Raw genomic sequence first — 18269 nt, forward strand, 5'->3', positions numbered from 1 at the left:
ATGAATTGACAAGGGAAAACATGGCCGAGTTTAACATAGATAAACAGTTCCTTGAAAACATACATACAACTCCTTAACTCGACACTGCAGTGGAAACGGTCACCTCGGCAATCTCTATCACATGCCATAAAATACTCCCACAAAAAACGCAACATAATATCAGGAAAAATCCAATCTGGTGGAACGCTGAATTAACAAAAATGAAAAGAATAACTCTCAGATCAAAACGGAAATTACAGAACTCAAGTGACATCATGCGACCACAAAAGCTCACTGACTATATCGACAAAAGAGAAGCATACAAAACACCCATTGAGGAAGCAAAAATTAAAAGCGCTAAATTATTTTATGAATCTCAGACGCCAATGACAGCATGGTCTTCGCTATACAAAATAACAAAAAAAACTAATGCCAGCAATATTCAATCGACACTTACTACAGAGGGAGTAAAGCACTCATCCGCAAAAGACTCTGCAAAAGCCCTAATGGAAAAATTCTTTCCATACGATGATCCAACAACAGATACACCGATTCAACACTACATCAGACACACATCAGACAACCATATTCCGGGCGGAGAGGATGATATCCAATTCACACTTACTGAGATCCTATCCGCCTTACAGAATATGACTCCAAAAAAGGCACCTGGACACGACAACCTCACATTAGATATCTGCCAAAATTTCGCAAAAAACTTCCCTGAAGAAATTCTACTACTATACAATAAATGTCTGACACTCGTTCACTTCCCGAAATCCTGGAAAATAGCGATCATTAAGGCCGTTCCTAAGCCTGGGAAAGATGCTATGGACACAAAATCGTACAGGCCTATCGGCCTCCTTCCCGTTTTCGGAAAAGTGCTAGAAAAACTAGCAATTCAGAGAGTGCACTGGCATCTTACAAAAAACAACAAATTGAGCACTAAACAGTTTGGCTTTACCCCTCAAACATCAACAGAACACGCACTAAACAAAGCCGTACACATAATCTCAACGCATCTCGAATTGAAAGAATCACTCATAGCAATTTCCCTAGACATTCAAGGTGCATTTGATAACGCATGGTGGCCACACATAAAAAACGCCCTTGCAATCAAGTCAACACCGCCTAACTTGTACAAACTGTTTTGCAGTTATCTACAAGATAGGGAAGTAAAACTAAAGTATGCAGACGAAGAAATAAAACAAGACCAAACCCAAGGTTGCATCCAAGGCTCAACTTGTGGCCCAACACTATGGAATATCGCCTTAGACAGTCTATTAACAATACTCTTACCCCACAATACACACATACAAGCCTTTGCTGACGATGTGTTAATATTGATAGCAGCAAAAGACACCGACGAACTGGAATTAAAAACCAATAGCGTGCTTCAAAAAGTAAACTCATGGGGTGAAGACGTAAAACTAACCTTCTCAGATAATAAGACAAATATAATGTTTATCAACAAAAGGAAAATACGAACACCAGAAATCCAGTGGAAAGGAAAACCGAAAGAGTTGGTCGATTCCTTTAAAATTCTTGGCATAATACTAGACAGGCACATCAATTGGGCGAAACACGTCGACTACATATGTAAGAAAGCAGCTCAAATGGGAAAATTCTTTTTAAAAACAGCAAGAGCCACTTAGGGGGCGTCTCCTGAAGTTTTAAAAATTATATATCATGGAGCTGTGGAGCCAACCTTAACTTACGCGGCATCGGTCTGGAATAAAGCAACTCACAGAAAGTCGATCCAAAAAAGACTGAATTCCGCGCAAAGACCTTTCGCAATATCAATTTGCAAGGGATATCGCACAATATCGCTAACGTCAGCACAAGCCCTGGCAGGAATAGCGCCAATAGATATAAAAATACAAGAACTTACAGGAATATACCAAGTTAAAACAAGCCACATACTTCCCCGACACTTACCTACAGACAGAACATACGAAAACAAAATACACTACACACAACTTCCACATCCTGGCAACAGACATCTAGAAAATATAGAACACATAGGAACAGTTGACGAAGACACTAAAACAAAATACCACATCACAGGATTGGAGATCTACACAGATGGCAGTCTAATCGATAACAAAGTAGGGGCAGCTTTTGTAGCCTACGAAAATGGAACATTAATAACACCCCGAAAATTTAAGCTCGAAAGCTACTGCACTGTTTTCCAAGCAGAAATATTTGCTATCAGAGAATCTCTCGAGTGGACACTCAAAAGATTAAAGTTACACAGACACGACTATGTAAACATATTCTCAGATAGCCAATCCAGTCTGGTAGCTCTTCAAAACCCATCATCGACACACCCACTTGTAAGAGACATTTTAACACTGTCAACACAGCTTCGAATGATAGGAACAAACCCCAGATTCTTCTGGATAAGAAGTCACACAGGGATAGCCGAAAACGAGGAAGCTGATAAATACGCTAAACAAGCCACAACAGACAAAAGACCTTTAACCTATACACACTTCCCTCTGAGTTACGCAAAACAAAAACTAAACGAAGATACCATAGAGCTATGGAACCACAGATACACAACATCCGCCACAGGATCAATAACGCAGAAATTTATTCCAAACATAAACTGTGCCATCACTCTTGCCAGGAACTTAAAAATATCACACGAACTCACACAGATACTAACAGGCCACGGATCGGTGCGAGCTTATCTAAAAAGATTTAAATTGAGGGATGACGACTGTTGTCCATGTGACGGCAACACATCTCAAACTGTGTGGCATGTCATCAACGACTGCCCTATACTAGAAAGGGAGCGATGGACTCTCAGGACTCGATGTAGACAACATAATCACGAAATTGACCTCCAAAAGCCTCACGAAGCACTAAGCAATAGAACAACACAAGAACACTACACAAAATATTTAATCCTGGCCATAAAGAAAATTAAAGATATAAATGGAGGCACCTAATTAGCCCCACATCAATGCAACTAACCCACCCAACCACCTTGTACGAAAAAGCAAGGGTATGGTTATTATTAAAAAAAAAAAAAAAACAAAAAGGCGTAGGTATATTGGTTCCATTAATTAAAAAAAAACATTCTGACGATATAGGTTACATAAGAAGGCACGTGGTGAACTGATTTACAGTAGGGTATCGAACATGGAAAGCCCTAAACAGACTGAGAACCATGGTAGGACGCACTCGAGAGAACATGGTGAAGTGGGGGTTCTCCGATGACCAAACCTCCGAGTGCGGTGAAGTACAAAGCATGGAGCACCTTTTTTCATGCAAAGCTTGCCCAGTAAGTTGCAATATCGACGAGATCCTATAAGCTTAGGAAAATGGTATTGCCTTCGCCAACTTTTGGAGCGACACATTGCGGCTATTGAAGACACGTCACGATGATGAAGAAGAAGAAAAAGTAATAAACTAAATTTACTTTATATGTATATTTAAAAAAAAGAAGTTTAGACGAAACTCGTTTCAAAGTAAAAAGTATGTACCTATATATATTATATATATATATATATGTATGACGTCACGTAAACCTCGATTTTTGTCTGCGGCGCCGACAACATCATACCCAACTAAACTTGTATGCTACATGTTGCTACATTTGACCATCTGAGCTGGATGTATATGTCTATATAATACATACAACTATTTTGAAATATTTAATATTTTCGAAAAATTATCGAGTTCGTAAAATCTTCCATTTCGAGCGCTGCCAAAATGCCTTATTTTGAACACTAGATGCGGTTCTGATATCAATCAATACTCCATTATCAGATTGTCCTACTATATCCATCCGGTAGTATTTATTTTTATAACTAATATTATGTAATTGAATGTATCGATTACATATTTAGTCAATTTACAAAGTTTGCTTGTGGATGTCGTCTGTGATTATTCAGTGGATAAGTTTGTTTACAGCATAATTAATTATTTAATTCGAAATGTTCCTTGAAGATGGGCGAATTCAGCTCGTCGCAACCGTTTTGTCTTGCATCATATTCCATGATGCATATTCCCGTGAGTCATTTTTTTTGTTATGTTCATCTCAATGGGCAGTTTCCAGATGGAATACAACCCAATTCCAGTAGTCTTCATGACGTGAAGGGACATTCTATACTTTCCTCATTTTTATTAGAAAACATTAGGACTGTTTTTTTTTTTTTTTAGAATTATTAATAACCATGTCCTTGCTTTTTCCTACAAGGTGGTTGTTAGTAATTTTGAACAATCACAAACACCCAGGCTTTGAGAAAAACACATAAATGTTTTTGTCATGACCGGGAATCGAACCCAGAACTCTCGGATGGAAGGCCAGCGCCTTACCCACTGCACTACGAGAGCCGCCCTTCATTAGGACTGTTGAAATTTGTGATATTTAGCGACTGCAAACAATAATTTATCGTTGTGTTGTGAGTACACCGATTACACTGTATTGTACCATATTAAGAGCGAATTGTCCCAATATAAGCTGATTGAATTTCGGACCTGACAAAAATGGGTAAGGAGCACAGAACAGATAATAATGGAATTCCGATAGGCTATAATATACCAGTACAGTAAATTTTGACGCAGGGCTTTGAATGTCTGAGTGTCCTACGAAAATGAACCATGCATTATAGACGTGCAATAGTGTGTGTAATACACCAATATTAAATGAGTAATTGTCAGTATTTGACGTATGACGAAGTCTTCACATGTGTTCCTTCTTTACTCGAGTTCGGTTGCCTACTTATTCTTACCCGTTAAGTATTTCAGTTCCATTATTCCATACAGTGTTCCCCCGTAAGGAGGCAAATTTAATGACAGTGATGTATATAATTGATAACAAAATACGATAGTACCTTGGTGTGGAAATGGATCAGTTATATTATTAGTAAAATAGAGCATCGCTGGACAAATAACATGGCATAGCCAAGTGGTATCTATCCAAAATTTTAAAGCGCGACCAAGCGCTTGGTGCATGGATGAGATAATCAAGTTTGTCGGAAATGGGTACATGGTAATGAAAGATTTTGTGCCGACAACACTAGAGACAGCAAAGAGATATCTTCGTCCAGTAGTTGCTTCCAGTACTTCTTTTAAAAGCGATTATAGTTCGTTACGTCATGAAAAACGAGTTGTAAAGACAACCCGGGGTGACTCGAGGAGTTAGTACCGAAGGTACTTTATGGAATTTGAATTTAAATTATAATGGATTTAAGTTTTCCACCTACTATTCGATTTGAGTCGTTCTTTGCGACCCAGGTTTCGCCTTTTGGCATTTTCAGGTATTATGTGCACTCACCAAAAAGTTATTAGTTTAACAATTAATAATATTCTTACATGATAACTAACATTTTTTAAAGACTACTATCATAGATATATCTTATTTTTAACTCCACTAAATTCCCAACACGCTACCATTGCTCCCAGAATGGAAGATAAAAATCTTGGAAGAATGGAAGATTTTTTTAAGGTGGGTAGAAAGTAAGTTGACACCAGCCTATTAAATCAAGGATCACACATAACAAGCAAATTATGAATAGTTGAAGTGTTGCAAAACACCCCTATCTTACTCTATCACTAATAATCCAATCGATAAGCGTATAAATCGTCAAAGCCTAATAATAGATCATTGGTAATTATAAACAGTAAAAGTACTACACTCAAGAGGTGTAAAACCATCCATTAACTTCAGAACTGATATATATTATATTGTCGACATCACTTAAATTGGATAATACTGAAACTAAACCAGTTACTCACTATTGTTCTAGTATTTTTTGTCACAATTATAGATATTATTGTAGCATTTTTTCAAAAGTTTGTTTTTGCAAAGTCATTGACAACCTGCCTTAATACGAATGAATGATTTTTAAGAATGCACCACCACAGATGGAAAACCTGGTGATTGTGTAGACTTGATGAAATGTCCACAACTCCTCCAATTGCTTGAGAATAGCCCTCGCCCATACCCAGATAACGTTAAGGAAGAAATAGAACGTCACCGGTGCCAAGACGAAGAAGATAATCCCAAGGTAATCTATACAAATATTTTATATTATTATTATTATATAGTTATATATACATCCTTCTTTTGGGCTGAAATAAATATTCAGTATCATCCAGATCTATCAGAATACCATCTTGTCCGCAGTCTACAAAACCATATTACGAATAAGTAACTAACGGGGCGAACACATTACTACCACGCTACGTGTAGTCACGTACTGTCACGTTAATCTTGCTCTACGGATAAAAGTGTGTAATGTCGTTTTTATTTTATTTAAAATGTAATCCGTCTGATACTCCTAGCACATTTTGCACCAAAAACGTATTTTATAGTTAGCAAAATCTGTCGATATAGCCAGAAAAATAATTATGTCACCTCACGGGTATCGCGCTACATCACCAGCCACACGAGTCAGTGAACGTTTTTTTTTATTATTTTCTGCATACTTACCTATACAATTTCGACTCATGTCAAAACCGCCTGCTGTATGTTTTCACTGGTTTGCTCTATGGATTTTCTATTAGATTATTATCTGTGTCTCGTGTTTACGCATATTATTATCTATGGTCTGTTCATTGGAGTTTGTTCGATATGTTATCTATGCATGCAAGTAGTTTTGACATACGCACACGTAGACACTGTTAAAATTAATTAAAATTACCATGGTGGATAATAATTTAAAAGATCCAAGGAATTTTCGAGTTGGCACTTTATATACTTAGATAATGATCATTCTGAATAAATTGCGGAATGACGAAACCATATACTACATTTATAAGTATGGCAGAACGTGACAGCACGTAATGTGATGGTAATGTGTTCGCCCCATAACGGCTTAATACAAAAGATTACATTTATATGTATCTGACGCGAGTTTGATTAAAAAAAAAAATATCTAAGGATATTATTATGTATATGACCAAAGAATTGAAAATTTAAGGGAAAGTTGGAAAAAATACATTATTTTTTTGTATCATTTCAAAAATAATTGTTAAAATACCGCATTATTTACGGTTATTATAATTATATGGTATTTTTGCTATAAGGCATGAGAGCAGCGGCGAAGGGGGGAAGTAGGCTGTTAAGATCAGCCATAGATAGTGCACACTAAACTTTGTCAGTCATACATATTTGTTTTCATTGAAATAAGACTACAATTTATAGACGGTGTTGGTTAGTTTTTAAAATTCAATTAAACCCTGAAAAACCATGCCATAATAAATAATAGTCAAAAAATACTCGTTTATCTATAAAATATCTAAAATTATGCAATTAAATCATACATAACTTTGAATATTTTAAAGATAGAATAATATTTTTTATGTATTTAATTATGTTTGGTTTAGGCAAGGCTTAATGAATTTAAAAAAAATGAGCGAACATTATTTGTGTAATATGTATTCTTAATCCAACGAAAACCAATAAGTATGAATAAAAAATGTGCTCAATTTTGTCGCATCACCCAAAGTATACCAAAACTATTATGGTTTGGTTTAGGCTGGGTTTAATTGAAATTTAAAAACTAACCAACACCATCTGTAAATAAATTGTAGTCTTAGTTCAATAAAAACAAAATATGCCTAGCAACGTTTAATGTGCACAATTTATGTCGGTATTTATTAACAGCCTGCCTCCACCCTTCGCTACTGCATGAGAATGCATTTATTACATTTGACAGGTTTGCTGTTCGAATCTTGTATTGAAGACGTCGTCTCTGGGAGAATCTAACACAACACCACCCCCTAGTCCTCCTGACGTCACTGGCCATCGTAATCTTGATAAACTTCCAAAAGATTGTGGACTACCGCTTGGCCGCGACCGAATACCAAACGGCGATGAAACTATATTCATGGAATTTCCATGGATGGCTCTGATATCATACAATGTTGGTGAGTATTAGAGAGCAATGGAGAATCTTTCTATACGTAGGTGCTGAAAAATAAAAAAAATAAGTATTTGCATTAATGAATAGGTACTAGAGGTGGGAAAACTGGTCGATTTTTATTAACTACCAGTATAAAAAAATACTTAGTATCGAAACTTGTTCCAAAATACTTACTAGTATTTGGAATATTATATAGAGCGTTTGGCGTACTTGAATTTTTAGAAGCCATTTTTACACAAATTGTTTATATAATGAGTATCTATCCATTTGCACAATGACGCATAAAATTTGACGTGACGTGACGAAACCAGATAAAAGCGTACTCGAGCACTAGTACCTATTCCGGGATTTGAGATTGACGTCAACTCGATATAAGTCTCATACCCAACTGGAACTAAAACTAACTCCATATTATTACTATAAAACGAACATGTCACCATTTCTGTCCTTCACTATACCAACTTTACAACTGTGGAGAAAGGGAGAGCAATAACAGTTGAGTGCATCACGGTATGACATACGTGTATTATGCTATCTCGTTCACGCGCATTTACTGTCAATATTATTGAAAGTCTACCAACAGTACCAACGAGTGAGTCGCGGCGATGATCTCATCGCATGCGTTAGAACTTCGAAAAAGTTTCTTGGAACAAGTTTATTGGGTTACATGTACTGAGTATGGGTAGTACATGCCGAGACTTGAGTACGAAAACTGGTGACAGTATTTCTAACTCACCTTTAGTAGGTACCGTGAAAAAAAATTTGAATTAGGAAGTAGGAACAGTATTATCTAATTTTTTACCGGGCACTTTTTCTAAAAAATGACAAAGAATCCTAATATTAAAACTTTTTTAGCTATTCTTAAAAAAACCCTTGTTATCGTCTTTATTTTTTTCAGTTTTCTATATTTTTTTTTTATATTGGTGTTTTTTTTCTACGTTGATTTTCTTTGCAGATTCGTTCAATTTAGGATTCTGACTTCGATTTTTTTGTTTCTTTTACCTGTCAAAAATTTCCCAATTTTACCAGAGGCTCGTTTCGAGTTCTCTGTTACTAGGGTAGGTTTGTATGTAAAGTAAGCCATAGTGAGATATTAAATGCAGGACTATTGGATTTTTTTTTTTATTTACAAGATACACAAATGAAATTATATTTTTACACGAAAAACGGCTACCCTGATAACGACCAAATTACATAATATAAGTTCAAAGCATTGTCGTTTATATCAATTCATCGGCGGATATTTAAATTAAAATCTGATTGAACGAAATATAAAAGTGAACACAGAGATTCCTAGGTATATATTATTAATCTACTGGATGGTAATATTCAAAAAAATAAATAATCCAAAAGTGAACTTAGTTCATTTCATAATTGAACACCCCATATATTAAAATAAATATCACCGTTCAATATACCTACCTACCCAATATAAAACTATGACGAAGAGTTACTTTTGGAAGTAGGTAGGCTGGGGTGGCTATAGTGCACAATATGTAGCTACTTATCTTGTCGGCAGCGCTCGAAATAGAAAATGTTACGAACCGGAGCTCTCGATAATTTTTCGAATATATTAGCATATTTATCTATATTTTGTATATTCAAATAAAAATAAATGTATCAGATTTTTTGTTATATGACTTACAGACAGTAAAATTATATTTTCCACGAGACGGAGCGATAATCTTAGGGATATCATGAGCCAGAGCTGAGCCCGGTGCGCTCCGATCATTTCGAGCTCTACTTGTCAGTCAAACTTATATTATACTAAAAAAATAAAATGGACACAATTCACTGTTAAATATTTTTTTCAATTTAATGTAGAGCTGATAAAATAGATGGTGCTTCTTAAAATTCAATTAAATCATGCAAAAAATTTAAATCATAGGGAAAAAAATCATCTGTATTTTTAAAAATAATCTATTTTTATATGTGATTGGATGTCTCAGAAAAACTTTTAAAATTTCATAATTTTTATTTATCATAATAGGCAGTAAAATCATGAGATGTATGGTACAATGAACTATACATTATGACAATTTCAAGGACGAAGCTCGTCAAATTGTATACATTAAAAAATATATTATCTATCTACTATTGTTTGGGTGTATTACACAAAATAATATTCGATATAATCGGATACTACAACAGTATAATAATATTGTATATTATAAATGCCTGGGTGAAGCCTTATATCAATCAATTACTTAAGTTATTATACTTCGAGACAGATGGCTCTGTCGGTATAGTTTACTTTTACCAAACAGTTATTAGGTGATTAATAAATAATATGATTTTTCACTAATAATTATTATTCTTCATGGAATGATAATAATATGTTATTAGAAGTAACAAACACTTTGAGTATGTAGAGTAAATGTGTACTAATTTTAAGCCAGAATCAAAATAAAATGTTGCGAGAGTAAGGTTATTAGCAAATTACGGGCTCTATATTACGTTAGCTTACCCGGATAAAAACTAGAAATCTCCAATTTTTATATAAACCATAGACATTATAGACAACCACGGCAAAATAATAGTTTCACTTTTCACTCTTTAAAATACTATCAATAATTATTGATGTAAATGCAAATGAGCAAGTTTTATTTATTATAAATTGAAATGAATACGGATACGGAATACTGACTATGGATATATTTTATAAAATCACTAAAAGGCATCCAAGCCATTTCCACTCGTATATCTTATTTATTGATTAAATATGAGTCGGAATTATCTGTCTATGGTCAAAAAATGGATATTGCTAATCAGTGTTGCCATGTCTACTGAAATTTCAGTAGATCTACTGATATTTTTGGCCAATATACTGAATTTTTGATTTTTTTCGAAATTCATGAAATCTACTGATATTTGTGTTTTTCCATAATTGTAAGTAAACTGATGATTATTTTAATAATAAACTTGACATGATTTACGCACGCCCTTTTTGATGTGTGACACTTCTAAATTGACAAAAAAAGCATTGTAACTCTACCCAAGAGCGCCATTTTACCCACTAACGCCATCATTGTTTATAATAAATGAATATTATTAGTTATTGTTATTCTTAATAGTCTTAAATTATATCTAATATACTACTTTTTCAAAAATCTACTGATATTTTATGGAATCTACTGAATTTTTTGTCAAAATCTACTGAAATTTTAACTTTGAACTTGGCAACACTGTTGCTAGTTTTCATCCGGGTAAAGTATCCTCTACCTAACCTTGCCATTTGGAATAGATTTTTTTGAATTAAAACGTGAGTAAACCAATCAAGTGCCTGGATTTTACTAATCCAATTATACGGTTGCGTATACACACAACTCCTTGTTATTGTGTACAATGGCAAGGTTACGTGGAAGATACTCTAAGCCAATGATACTCAACCTTTTTTTTCTTCGGGCCAAATACATATATTTGTAAAGTAATGCGGGCCGCATCACTACTGGTGTGACGAAAAAAATCATGAAACTCCCCTTTTTTACAAAACATTTTTGAGATTTCAAAAATTATGCGTGTTTATTAAATTAATCGTGTGTAATAGCAGCACTCTTATAACAGATCTGATGTGAACCATAATGACAATCCTCTTCGGGTGTCGAAAAAGTCGAAATGAATCTCAAGATATACGAAATTCCTGATAATAAATGTGTTTCGGGCCGCACATAAAAGCTTAAAGGGCCGCAGGTTGAGTATCGCTGCTCTAAGCTCTCGTAACATAGAGCCTCTTTTTGATACATACATAAAATGAAAATAATTAGTAAAATGTACTTAATCGTAATTTTCAAATTCACTCACAGCGACATTGTACATGGTCCTTTTACCATGTTTTTTTTCAGGTGGTATCATCAACTTCAGCTGTGGGGGAACCATTATAAGCTCTCGATATATTTTGACGGCCGCCCACTGCATCACAGGGTTGTCGCGAGAAAGAACCCTCGCCGGTGTAAGAGTTGGAGAACATAACATCGACAAAGATGAAGACTGCGATGAAAAAAGAAACGATCCAGAATGCAAGCTAAAGCCTCAGGATATTGACATTGAAAAGGTCATTGCGCATCCAGGATACACAAATAAAAACTGGAAGGATGATATCGGTCTAATCCGGCTCAAAACACCAATTGATTTTGAAGTTAATTGTAAGGATATTTATTCAAACTTTCAATGTTTCCTTAAATAGAACATTTCATATTAGGGGTAGCTAGCCATCTATACCTCATAATAGGCATATCATTTTAAATGTTTCATTTATTGAAATAGGTACCTGAATTTACCAGTGGTCATTTATCTAATACACCTGGTTCTTTGAGCCCCTGAAAATCGCATGTGAATGTATTTTATTACAACGTTTTTATTAGCTCGTATTCTTGTTTGTCCGGTGGTTGTTTGTCCAGTACAAATCTTGCAATCGATTTTTAACTAACTTCCCGACTAGCTAGACATTTGAAATTTTTAGAATATATCAGAACACGATGCCAATGTATTCTTTTAATACTTTTAGCCATCTTTAAGCAGAATTGAAATAATTTTCAGTTAATTCTGTTTTGTATGGAAAGTTATTTCAGAAAAATCCATAAAAAGTAAAAGAATATTATCGGTTGCTGAGGGGGTGGTCCTCGCAACTAAATTATTAATATATACGTGCGTCACTATGGAAATCAAAATGAAATGTCAAAATGACATTTCAGTATTCTATATTTGTTTGTTTGTTTTTTATTTATTTCATATCAAGTACAAGTTTGAGCATATTGAGCATAATAATTCAAGAGAAAATTTAAAAACGTATATAAAAAGTTCTTTTTATCTTGTAATTATTTTGATAGGGCGCTTTTAGAAACTTATTTTCCTTAACTATTTTCAAATCTATCTCGGTACTATGATGGCAAACGGCAGTGGCGAAGGGTGGACGTAGGCTGTTAATACAGTGCACACTAAAGTTTGTCAGTCATAGTATTTGTTTTCAGTGAAATAAAACTACAATTATTTACAGACGGTTATGGTTAGTTTTTAAAATTCAATTTAACCCTGCGAAACCAAGCTATAATAAATATAATAGTAAAAAAATACTCGTTAATTAATAAAATATCTAAAATCATGCAAATAAATCATACATAACTTTGGATATTTTATAGATATAATAATATATTTCTCTATTATAGTTTGGTTGGGGCAGGGTTTAATGAATTTAAAAAAAATGAACGAACAATATTTCTAATATTATGTATTCGTAGTCCAACGAAAACAAATAAGTATGAATGACGAAGATAAACTACAATTGTAAAAAAAAACGAATTTGTTAGTAAGTAAGTTTATCTTTGACTTAAAAATAAAAAAAATATTCTTTTTAATGTTTTCGGATACATATTTATTAATTAATACAGTATAAATTGTAAATTATCAAAAAAATATCTATAATTGCAAGCTCCGTATTTTTCCGCTAGGTTCTCTGTTGGAATAATGATCCCCTTTAAGGTGAAGCCTTTACTGAGCCGTTTTTAAAGAGGCACCAAGCGGAAAAATACGAAGCTTGCAATTTGAGGTTTTTTTTTTGATAATTTACAATTTCAACTATATTAATTAATAAATAAAAAATATTTTTTATTTTAAGTCAAAGATAAACTTACAATTGTAAAAAATGTAATAAAATGTAAATTTGTTGAATTGGACCGCTATTATATTATAGTCATATTTATTATTAAAATTTAGTTTATTAAGTTTTCTAAGTATCACTTAAGAGATTTTTGACTAATTCATAGTTTTAATATTTTTTATATCTATTTTAAAAAACATCGATTTTTATAAAAAATATAAATGTGTATAGCTTGAAATCCTTTTTATTTATATCAACAATAATTATACAATTGTAGGTGCACGAGTTCTGAAAGATATTTATTTCTTGAAATTTAATATAAGCTTTTAAAAGTTGATACTAATTATTTTTGAACTGCAGAAAAGTTGTGACCCAACCAAAAATCTTCGTGGACCACCGGTTACGAAACTATGCCCTATATTACGATAACCTAAGATAATTCGGTGTTTTTTACATCTCTTGTCTCATTTCTTTAAATTGTTATTGTCTCTCAACCAAAAACAATACCAAAATTATATACATACTATTTCGTTCGACTCTTCTTTCTTTTGAAGAATGATGATATTTTTCAGATCACATGGGTCCCATTTGCCTACCAACATCTCCTGATGCATCAGATGATTATTTGGAAGGCGTCGAAATGGAAGTGGCCGGATGGGGTTCTACGCAGACGGGATTTCGTTCACCGGTGCTGATGAAAGCCAGCCTCACAATTGGCTCCAATGAAGAATGCAGTCAGAAATACGATAGGTAATCCCAGAATACAGTGTGTACCAACGCCAAAACTATATTATTAAAATACCATTCTCTAGGGATTACAATATCGGTATTTCGAAACCCGTATTCCAGTATTTATCAATACCGAAATATCGGTTTTAAAAATCCAAAATACCGGAATTTTCGGTATTAAAAACCACATTCGTTTACGTTTTTTTTAAATGAATTGAATGTTATTTCTATATTACTTTGTACTGTATTTGCTATTTAATTTATTGTATAAGTAATGTGCTGCTAACACGCAAATATATTGACTGAACTCAACAAAGTTGAAATAGTAATAAAACAAAATCCATCAAAAAATATACCTATAAGATTGAATTAGAATAAAATAAAAGATAAAATTGTAGCGATAAATTAACACAATATTATTTCGAAACAGAAAACATTCGTGACAAATGTTCAATTTTATTATTCTTTAATAAAATTTTTGATGACTGTGCAAGGTTGAATTAAAGTAGCATTTCCTTCAAACACACTTATTTGCACTATGTCTTAAGCCTCAATTACATTGAGCTTCTTTACGAGCTGTTTATTGGCGAAATTACAATCTGCCTGTAAAGTCGCCCAGTGTAATCATCGAATAAGCTAATAAGCAGGTTGTAAACACTCTACCGAGAAAAGTTGAAAGCCGGTGTGGGCCTACTGCGTCTGCGTAGTAGAGCGCAGTACCAACCTCCCGGTAAAATAACGAACTACGTTCTGTCAAAATAGTCGCTGGCTTGTGGCTTCTCAGCGAATGGAAAGTTTTGTGTGTAATCATCAAATCGCAGTAGCTGAATCGCCCGCTTTTAAATTCGCCAATAAACAGCTCGTAAAGAAGCTTAATGTAATTGAGGCTTTACTGAACTAGCTTTTTTGAGGGTTTTAGTTAAAATTATCAATTTTTTCAAATTATTTGTAAAAATTACCAATTCTACAATATTATGATCAATACGTATTTTAAATTTCAACATAATAAATGTAGGTAGGTTTTTGGTATAAAATAATATTTTAAAGAGATTTTAATAGCTATATTTACTGATAAGTACTTTTTTATGTTTCAACGAATACCGGTGTTCAATAAGAAATACCGAAAAACCGGTAAGTATTGATTTTTATTCGGTATTGCAATCCCTACATTCTACACGAGCAGGTAAAACGCCGCGGTTCACCCGCTAACAACCGCCCGTAACTTATGAAAACTAAACGTGACCGTCAAATTAATTAAGACGCGACGTCTGTAGCAAGAATATTACTGTTCCATTAAGTGTACACTGAACGATGTACATGTAGTATAAATGCGTTTGAATGTTTAAGGCGATGTCTTAACCTACCAGAGGCACCTAGCGGATGAATACGAAGCTTGCAATGTGGGACGTTTTTTTTGTTGATAATTTACAATTTCAGCTGTAATAATCAATAAATATGTAGGTATCTGAAAACATTAAAAAGAAAAATATGTTTTATTTGACAATGATAAATTTACAATTATTGTAAAAACGTCATAAAATGTGAATTTGTCAAAGGACCCCATCTTATTATTAAGTACATAATATATTGTATGGTCATATTTATTATTAAAATTTAGTATATTAAGTTTTCTATGTTTTGACGTAGAGATTTTTGACTAATTCATACTTGTAATATTTTTAATATTGATTTAAAAAAACATCGATTTTTATTTTTATTTAATATTTGCACCTAAAGTTATAATTTTTGTAAAATTCAGGAATGTTTTCAGCGTAATATACGAGTACTTACCATATTTTGATAATACATGGATCCATTTAAATAAATAGTCGAAATATAAAGTTTAGTATATTCAGGCTTTATTAATATTAGCAGATTAATGTTGGCAACTACCTCTTTATACTGCTGTAGAAACTGTCAAAATGGACGTGATTCACATTCAATTTGATGTCTTAACAATACTAGTATTGCCATTTATGCGGTAAATTATAAAGCTACGATTGTGATATTAAGTGCAAGAACGTAGTGGTCGCGCGTCTTACGAAACTCAAACGTATAACCGTGTGTGAAATGTTCGTAGGGAGTGTCTTTTTTGCGGCATAATACACACGGTTATACGTTTCAGTTTCACAAGACGCCGCCGCGCCGCGCCCGCCAAATCACTACGGCCGAGAACTAGCACACAATATAGACATCTGTTTTATCTAGACACTGAGAAAAAATCGAATTTTATGAAAATTGGACTTCATCTATAATTATTGTGAACCACCTAAATATGTTTTAGAATAAATTTTGAAATAAAAACAACCGTGTTCCGGTTCCAAAACAATTAAGGGGTCCTTTGAGTTTTAGTATTTGGTCCCGGTCCCATTTTTAGCTCTGATTATAATTTGTAAGAAAGTTTTTTTAACCATATAAAATATTTCTAGGAAGTTTCAATCTGAAATCGGCTACAAGCAAATGTGCGCTGGAGGCTTCGAAGGAGTTGATTCCTGCAACGGTGATTCAGGCGGTCCTCTAAAAAAGTTAACCATGTTACGTCGTACGTTTCGCTACGTACAGTATGGCGTTGTCAGTTTCGGTATCGAGGAATGCGGAAGACCTCGATGGCCAGGCATTTACACCAAGACAGCATACTACATGGACTGGATTTTAGAAAACTTGGAACCTTGATCATTAAAATATACTAGTCTAATAATTTATAAATACAGTCGAACTTGGTTATTACAATTAGGGAAATAGCGAGATCTCGGATGTAATGAGGAAACATTCATTGACATTTTAGTTTATGATTTTCTCCATACATTTATTCACTTTTATAACAAGCTACTTCTCGGGTATACCGAGCAAAACTGTTAATGTGTCGATCATTTAAAAATAACATTTTCGACCCTAAGTAATAAATTCCGACCTAGCAGTTAACTAGACCGATGCCGCCGGGATCGGATTACGTTTGTGACACTAGTTAAGTGTCTAAGTACCTAATTGGTGTTTTTGCCGACAACATTGAAAAAGTATCCACGCATATGATTGAAATTGCATGTAAAAAATCCAAGCTTTGTGAAGTCAGTAGTACTAGCTCCGGCGGCTCAGCACTTCATTACAATAAACAACTTATTTTGTAGTTTATGAATGCCATGCTTGTTTCGGGGATTTTTATGTTCTATGCTTAAATAGAACGTGGCGCAAAAAATGTTATATGACGATATATCGAAGAATGCTTATATCGTGCAAATTCAGTCATTCCCACTTTCCTCGTAATAACCAAGTTTGACATACATACATTAGATTATTTGTAACAACACTGACGAATATTGGGCTATACTACGAGTATAATAATATAAGGAAGTCCAAAATTTTGATACTTTTTACGACATTTTTTTTTGTCTATATATATTTTTAAATTCCATTTGACTATTGTCATTATTATAGCGCCTGTACACTATTGTACAGTATTTCTTAAATGATGATTATTAGTAAAATGATTCAATTGAATATTTTGAATAGCACTCTCCCTTAATTACCTGAAAAATAAAATTTCACCTTTTTCATTATATTATTGATATTCTATATTAGACTTCTGTAAGCTATTTGCTGTAGATAGTTTTAATCATATTAAAAAAATACTTATGCCAAAATGGAAACTGGCCAGTTATAGTATTCGTCTATAAAGTTGTCCTGACTATTAAAAGCAATGACATTAATATGGACGAAGCATCTGGAAAAAAATGACACTCACTTTTTTGTCGGGTCTGCCGAATGGCATAATCTGTTCTAACGCCATTACAATAAAGGTGATATTGCTATAAATTCCCGATGCTTTTTGTCGAGTCTGCCGAACGGTTCAGTTCGAACGGGTTCGCTCAAATGAACATTGACACTAGAAACACTGTTCTAATGCCATTACAATAAAGGTGGTGTAGGGGTTGTCGATGTGAAGGCCAATGGTGGTGTGACGAGGAGAGATGAGAAGTCGTTGTCGTGATTATGAAGGGTGTGAGTTTATTTAAATTGCATAAGAACAGGTATACAATTGTTACAATAATGCGAATCACAGCACAGAGCGATGTGCTTCGGTCGAAAAC

General features: G+C 33.8%; 1 protein-coding gene across 1 annotated transcript; it reads left to right on the top strand.

Annotated features, from left to right (window-relative positions):
- Positions 1–7752: 7752 nt before the first annotated feature.
- On the top strand, positions 7753–14209 carry LOC147071545 (phenoloxidase-activating enzyme 1-like). Its single transcript, XM_085948398.1, has 3 exons — positions 7753–7866; positions 11705–12004; positions 14028–14209. The coding sequence occupies exons 1-3, from the start codon at positions 7842–7844 to the stop codon at positions 14207–14209; spliced, it is 507 nt and encodes a 168-aa protein (XP_085804524.1). The 5' UTR covers positions 7753–7841.
- Positions 14210–18269: the final 4060 nt, after the last annotated feature.

Source organism: Rhyacophila brunnea, unplaced genomic scaffold (assembly GCF_057557595.1).
Source record: "Rhyacophila brunnea isolate RB1 unplaced genomic scaffold, BYU_Rbru_1.0 scaffold_20, whole genome shotgun sequence".
Taxonomy (NCBI): Eukaryota; Metazoa; Arthropoda; class Insecta; order Trichoptera; family Rhyacophilidae; genus Rhyacophila; species Rhyacophila brunnea.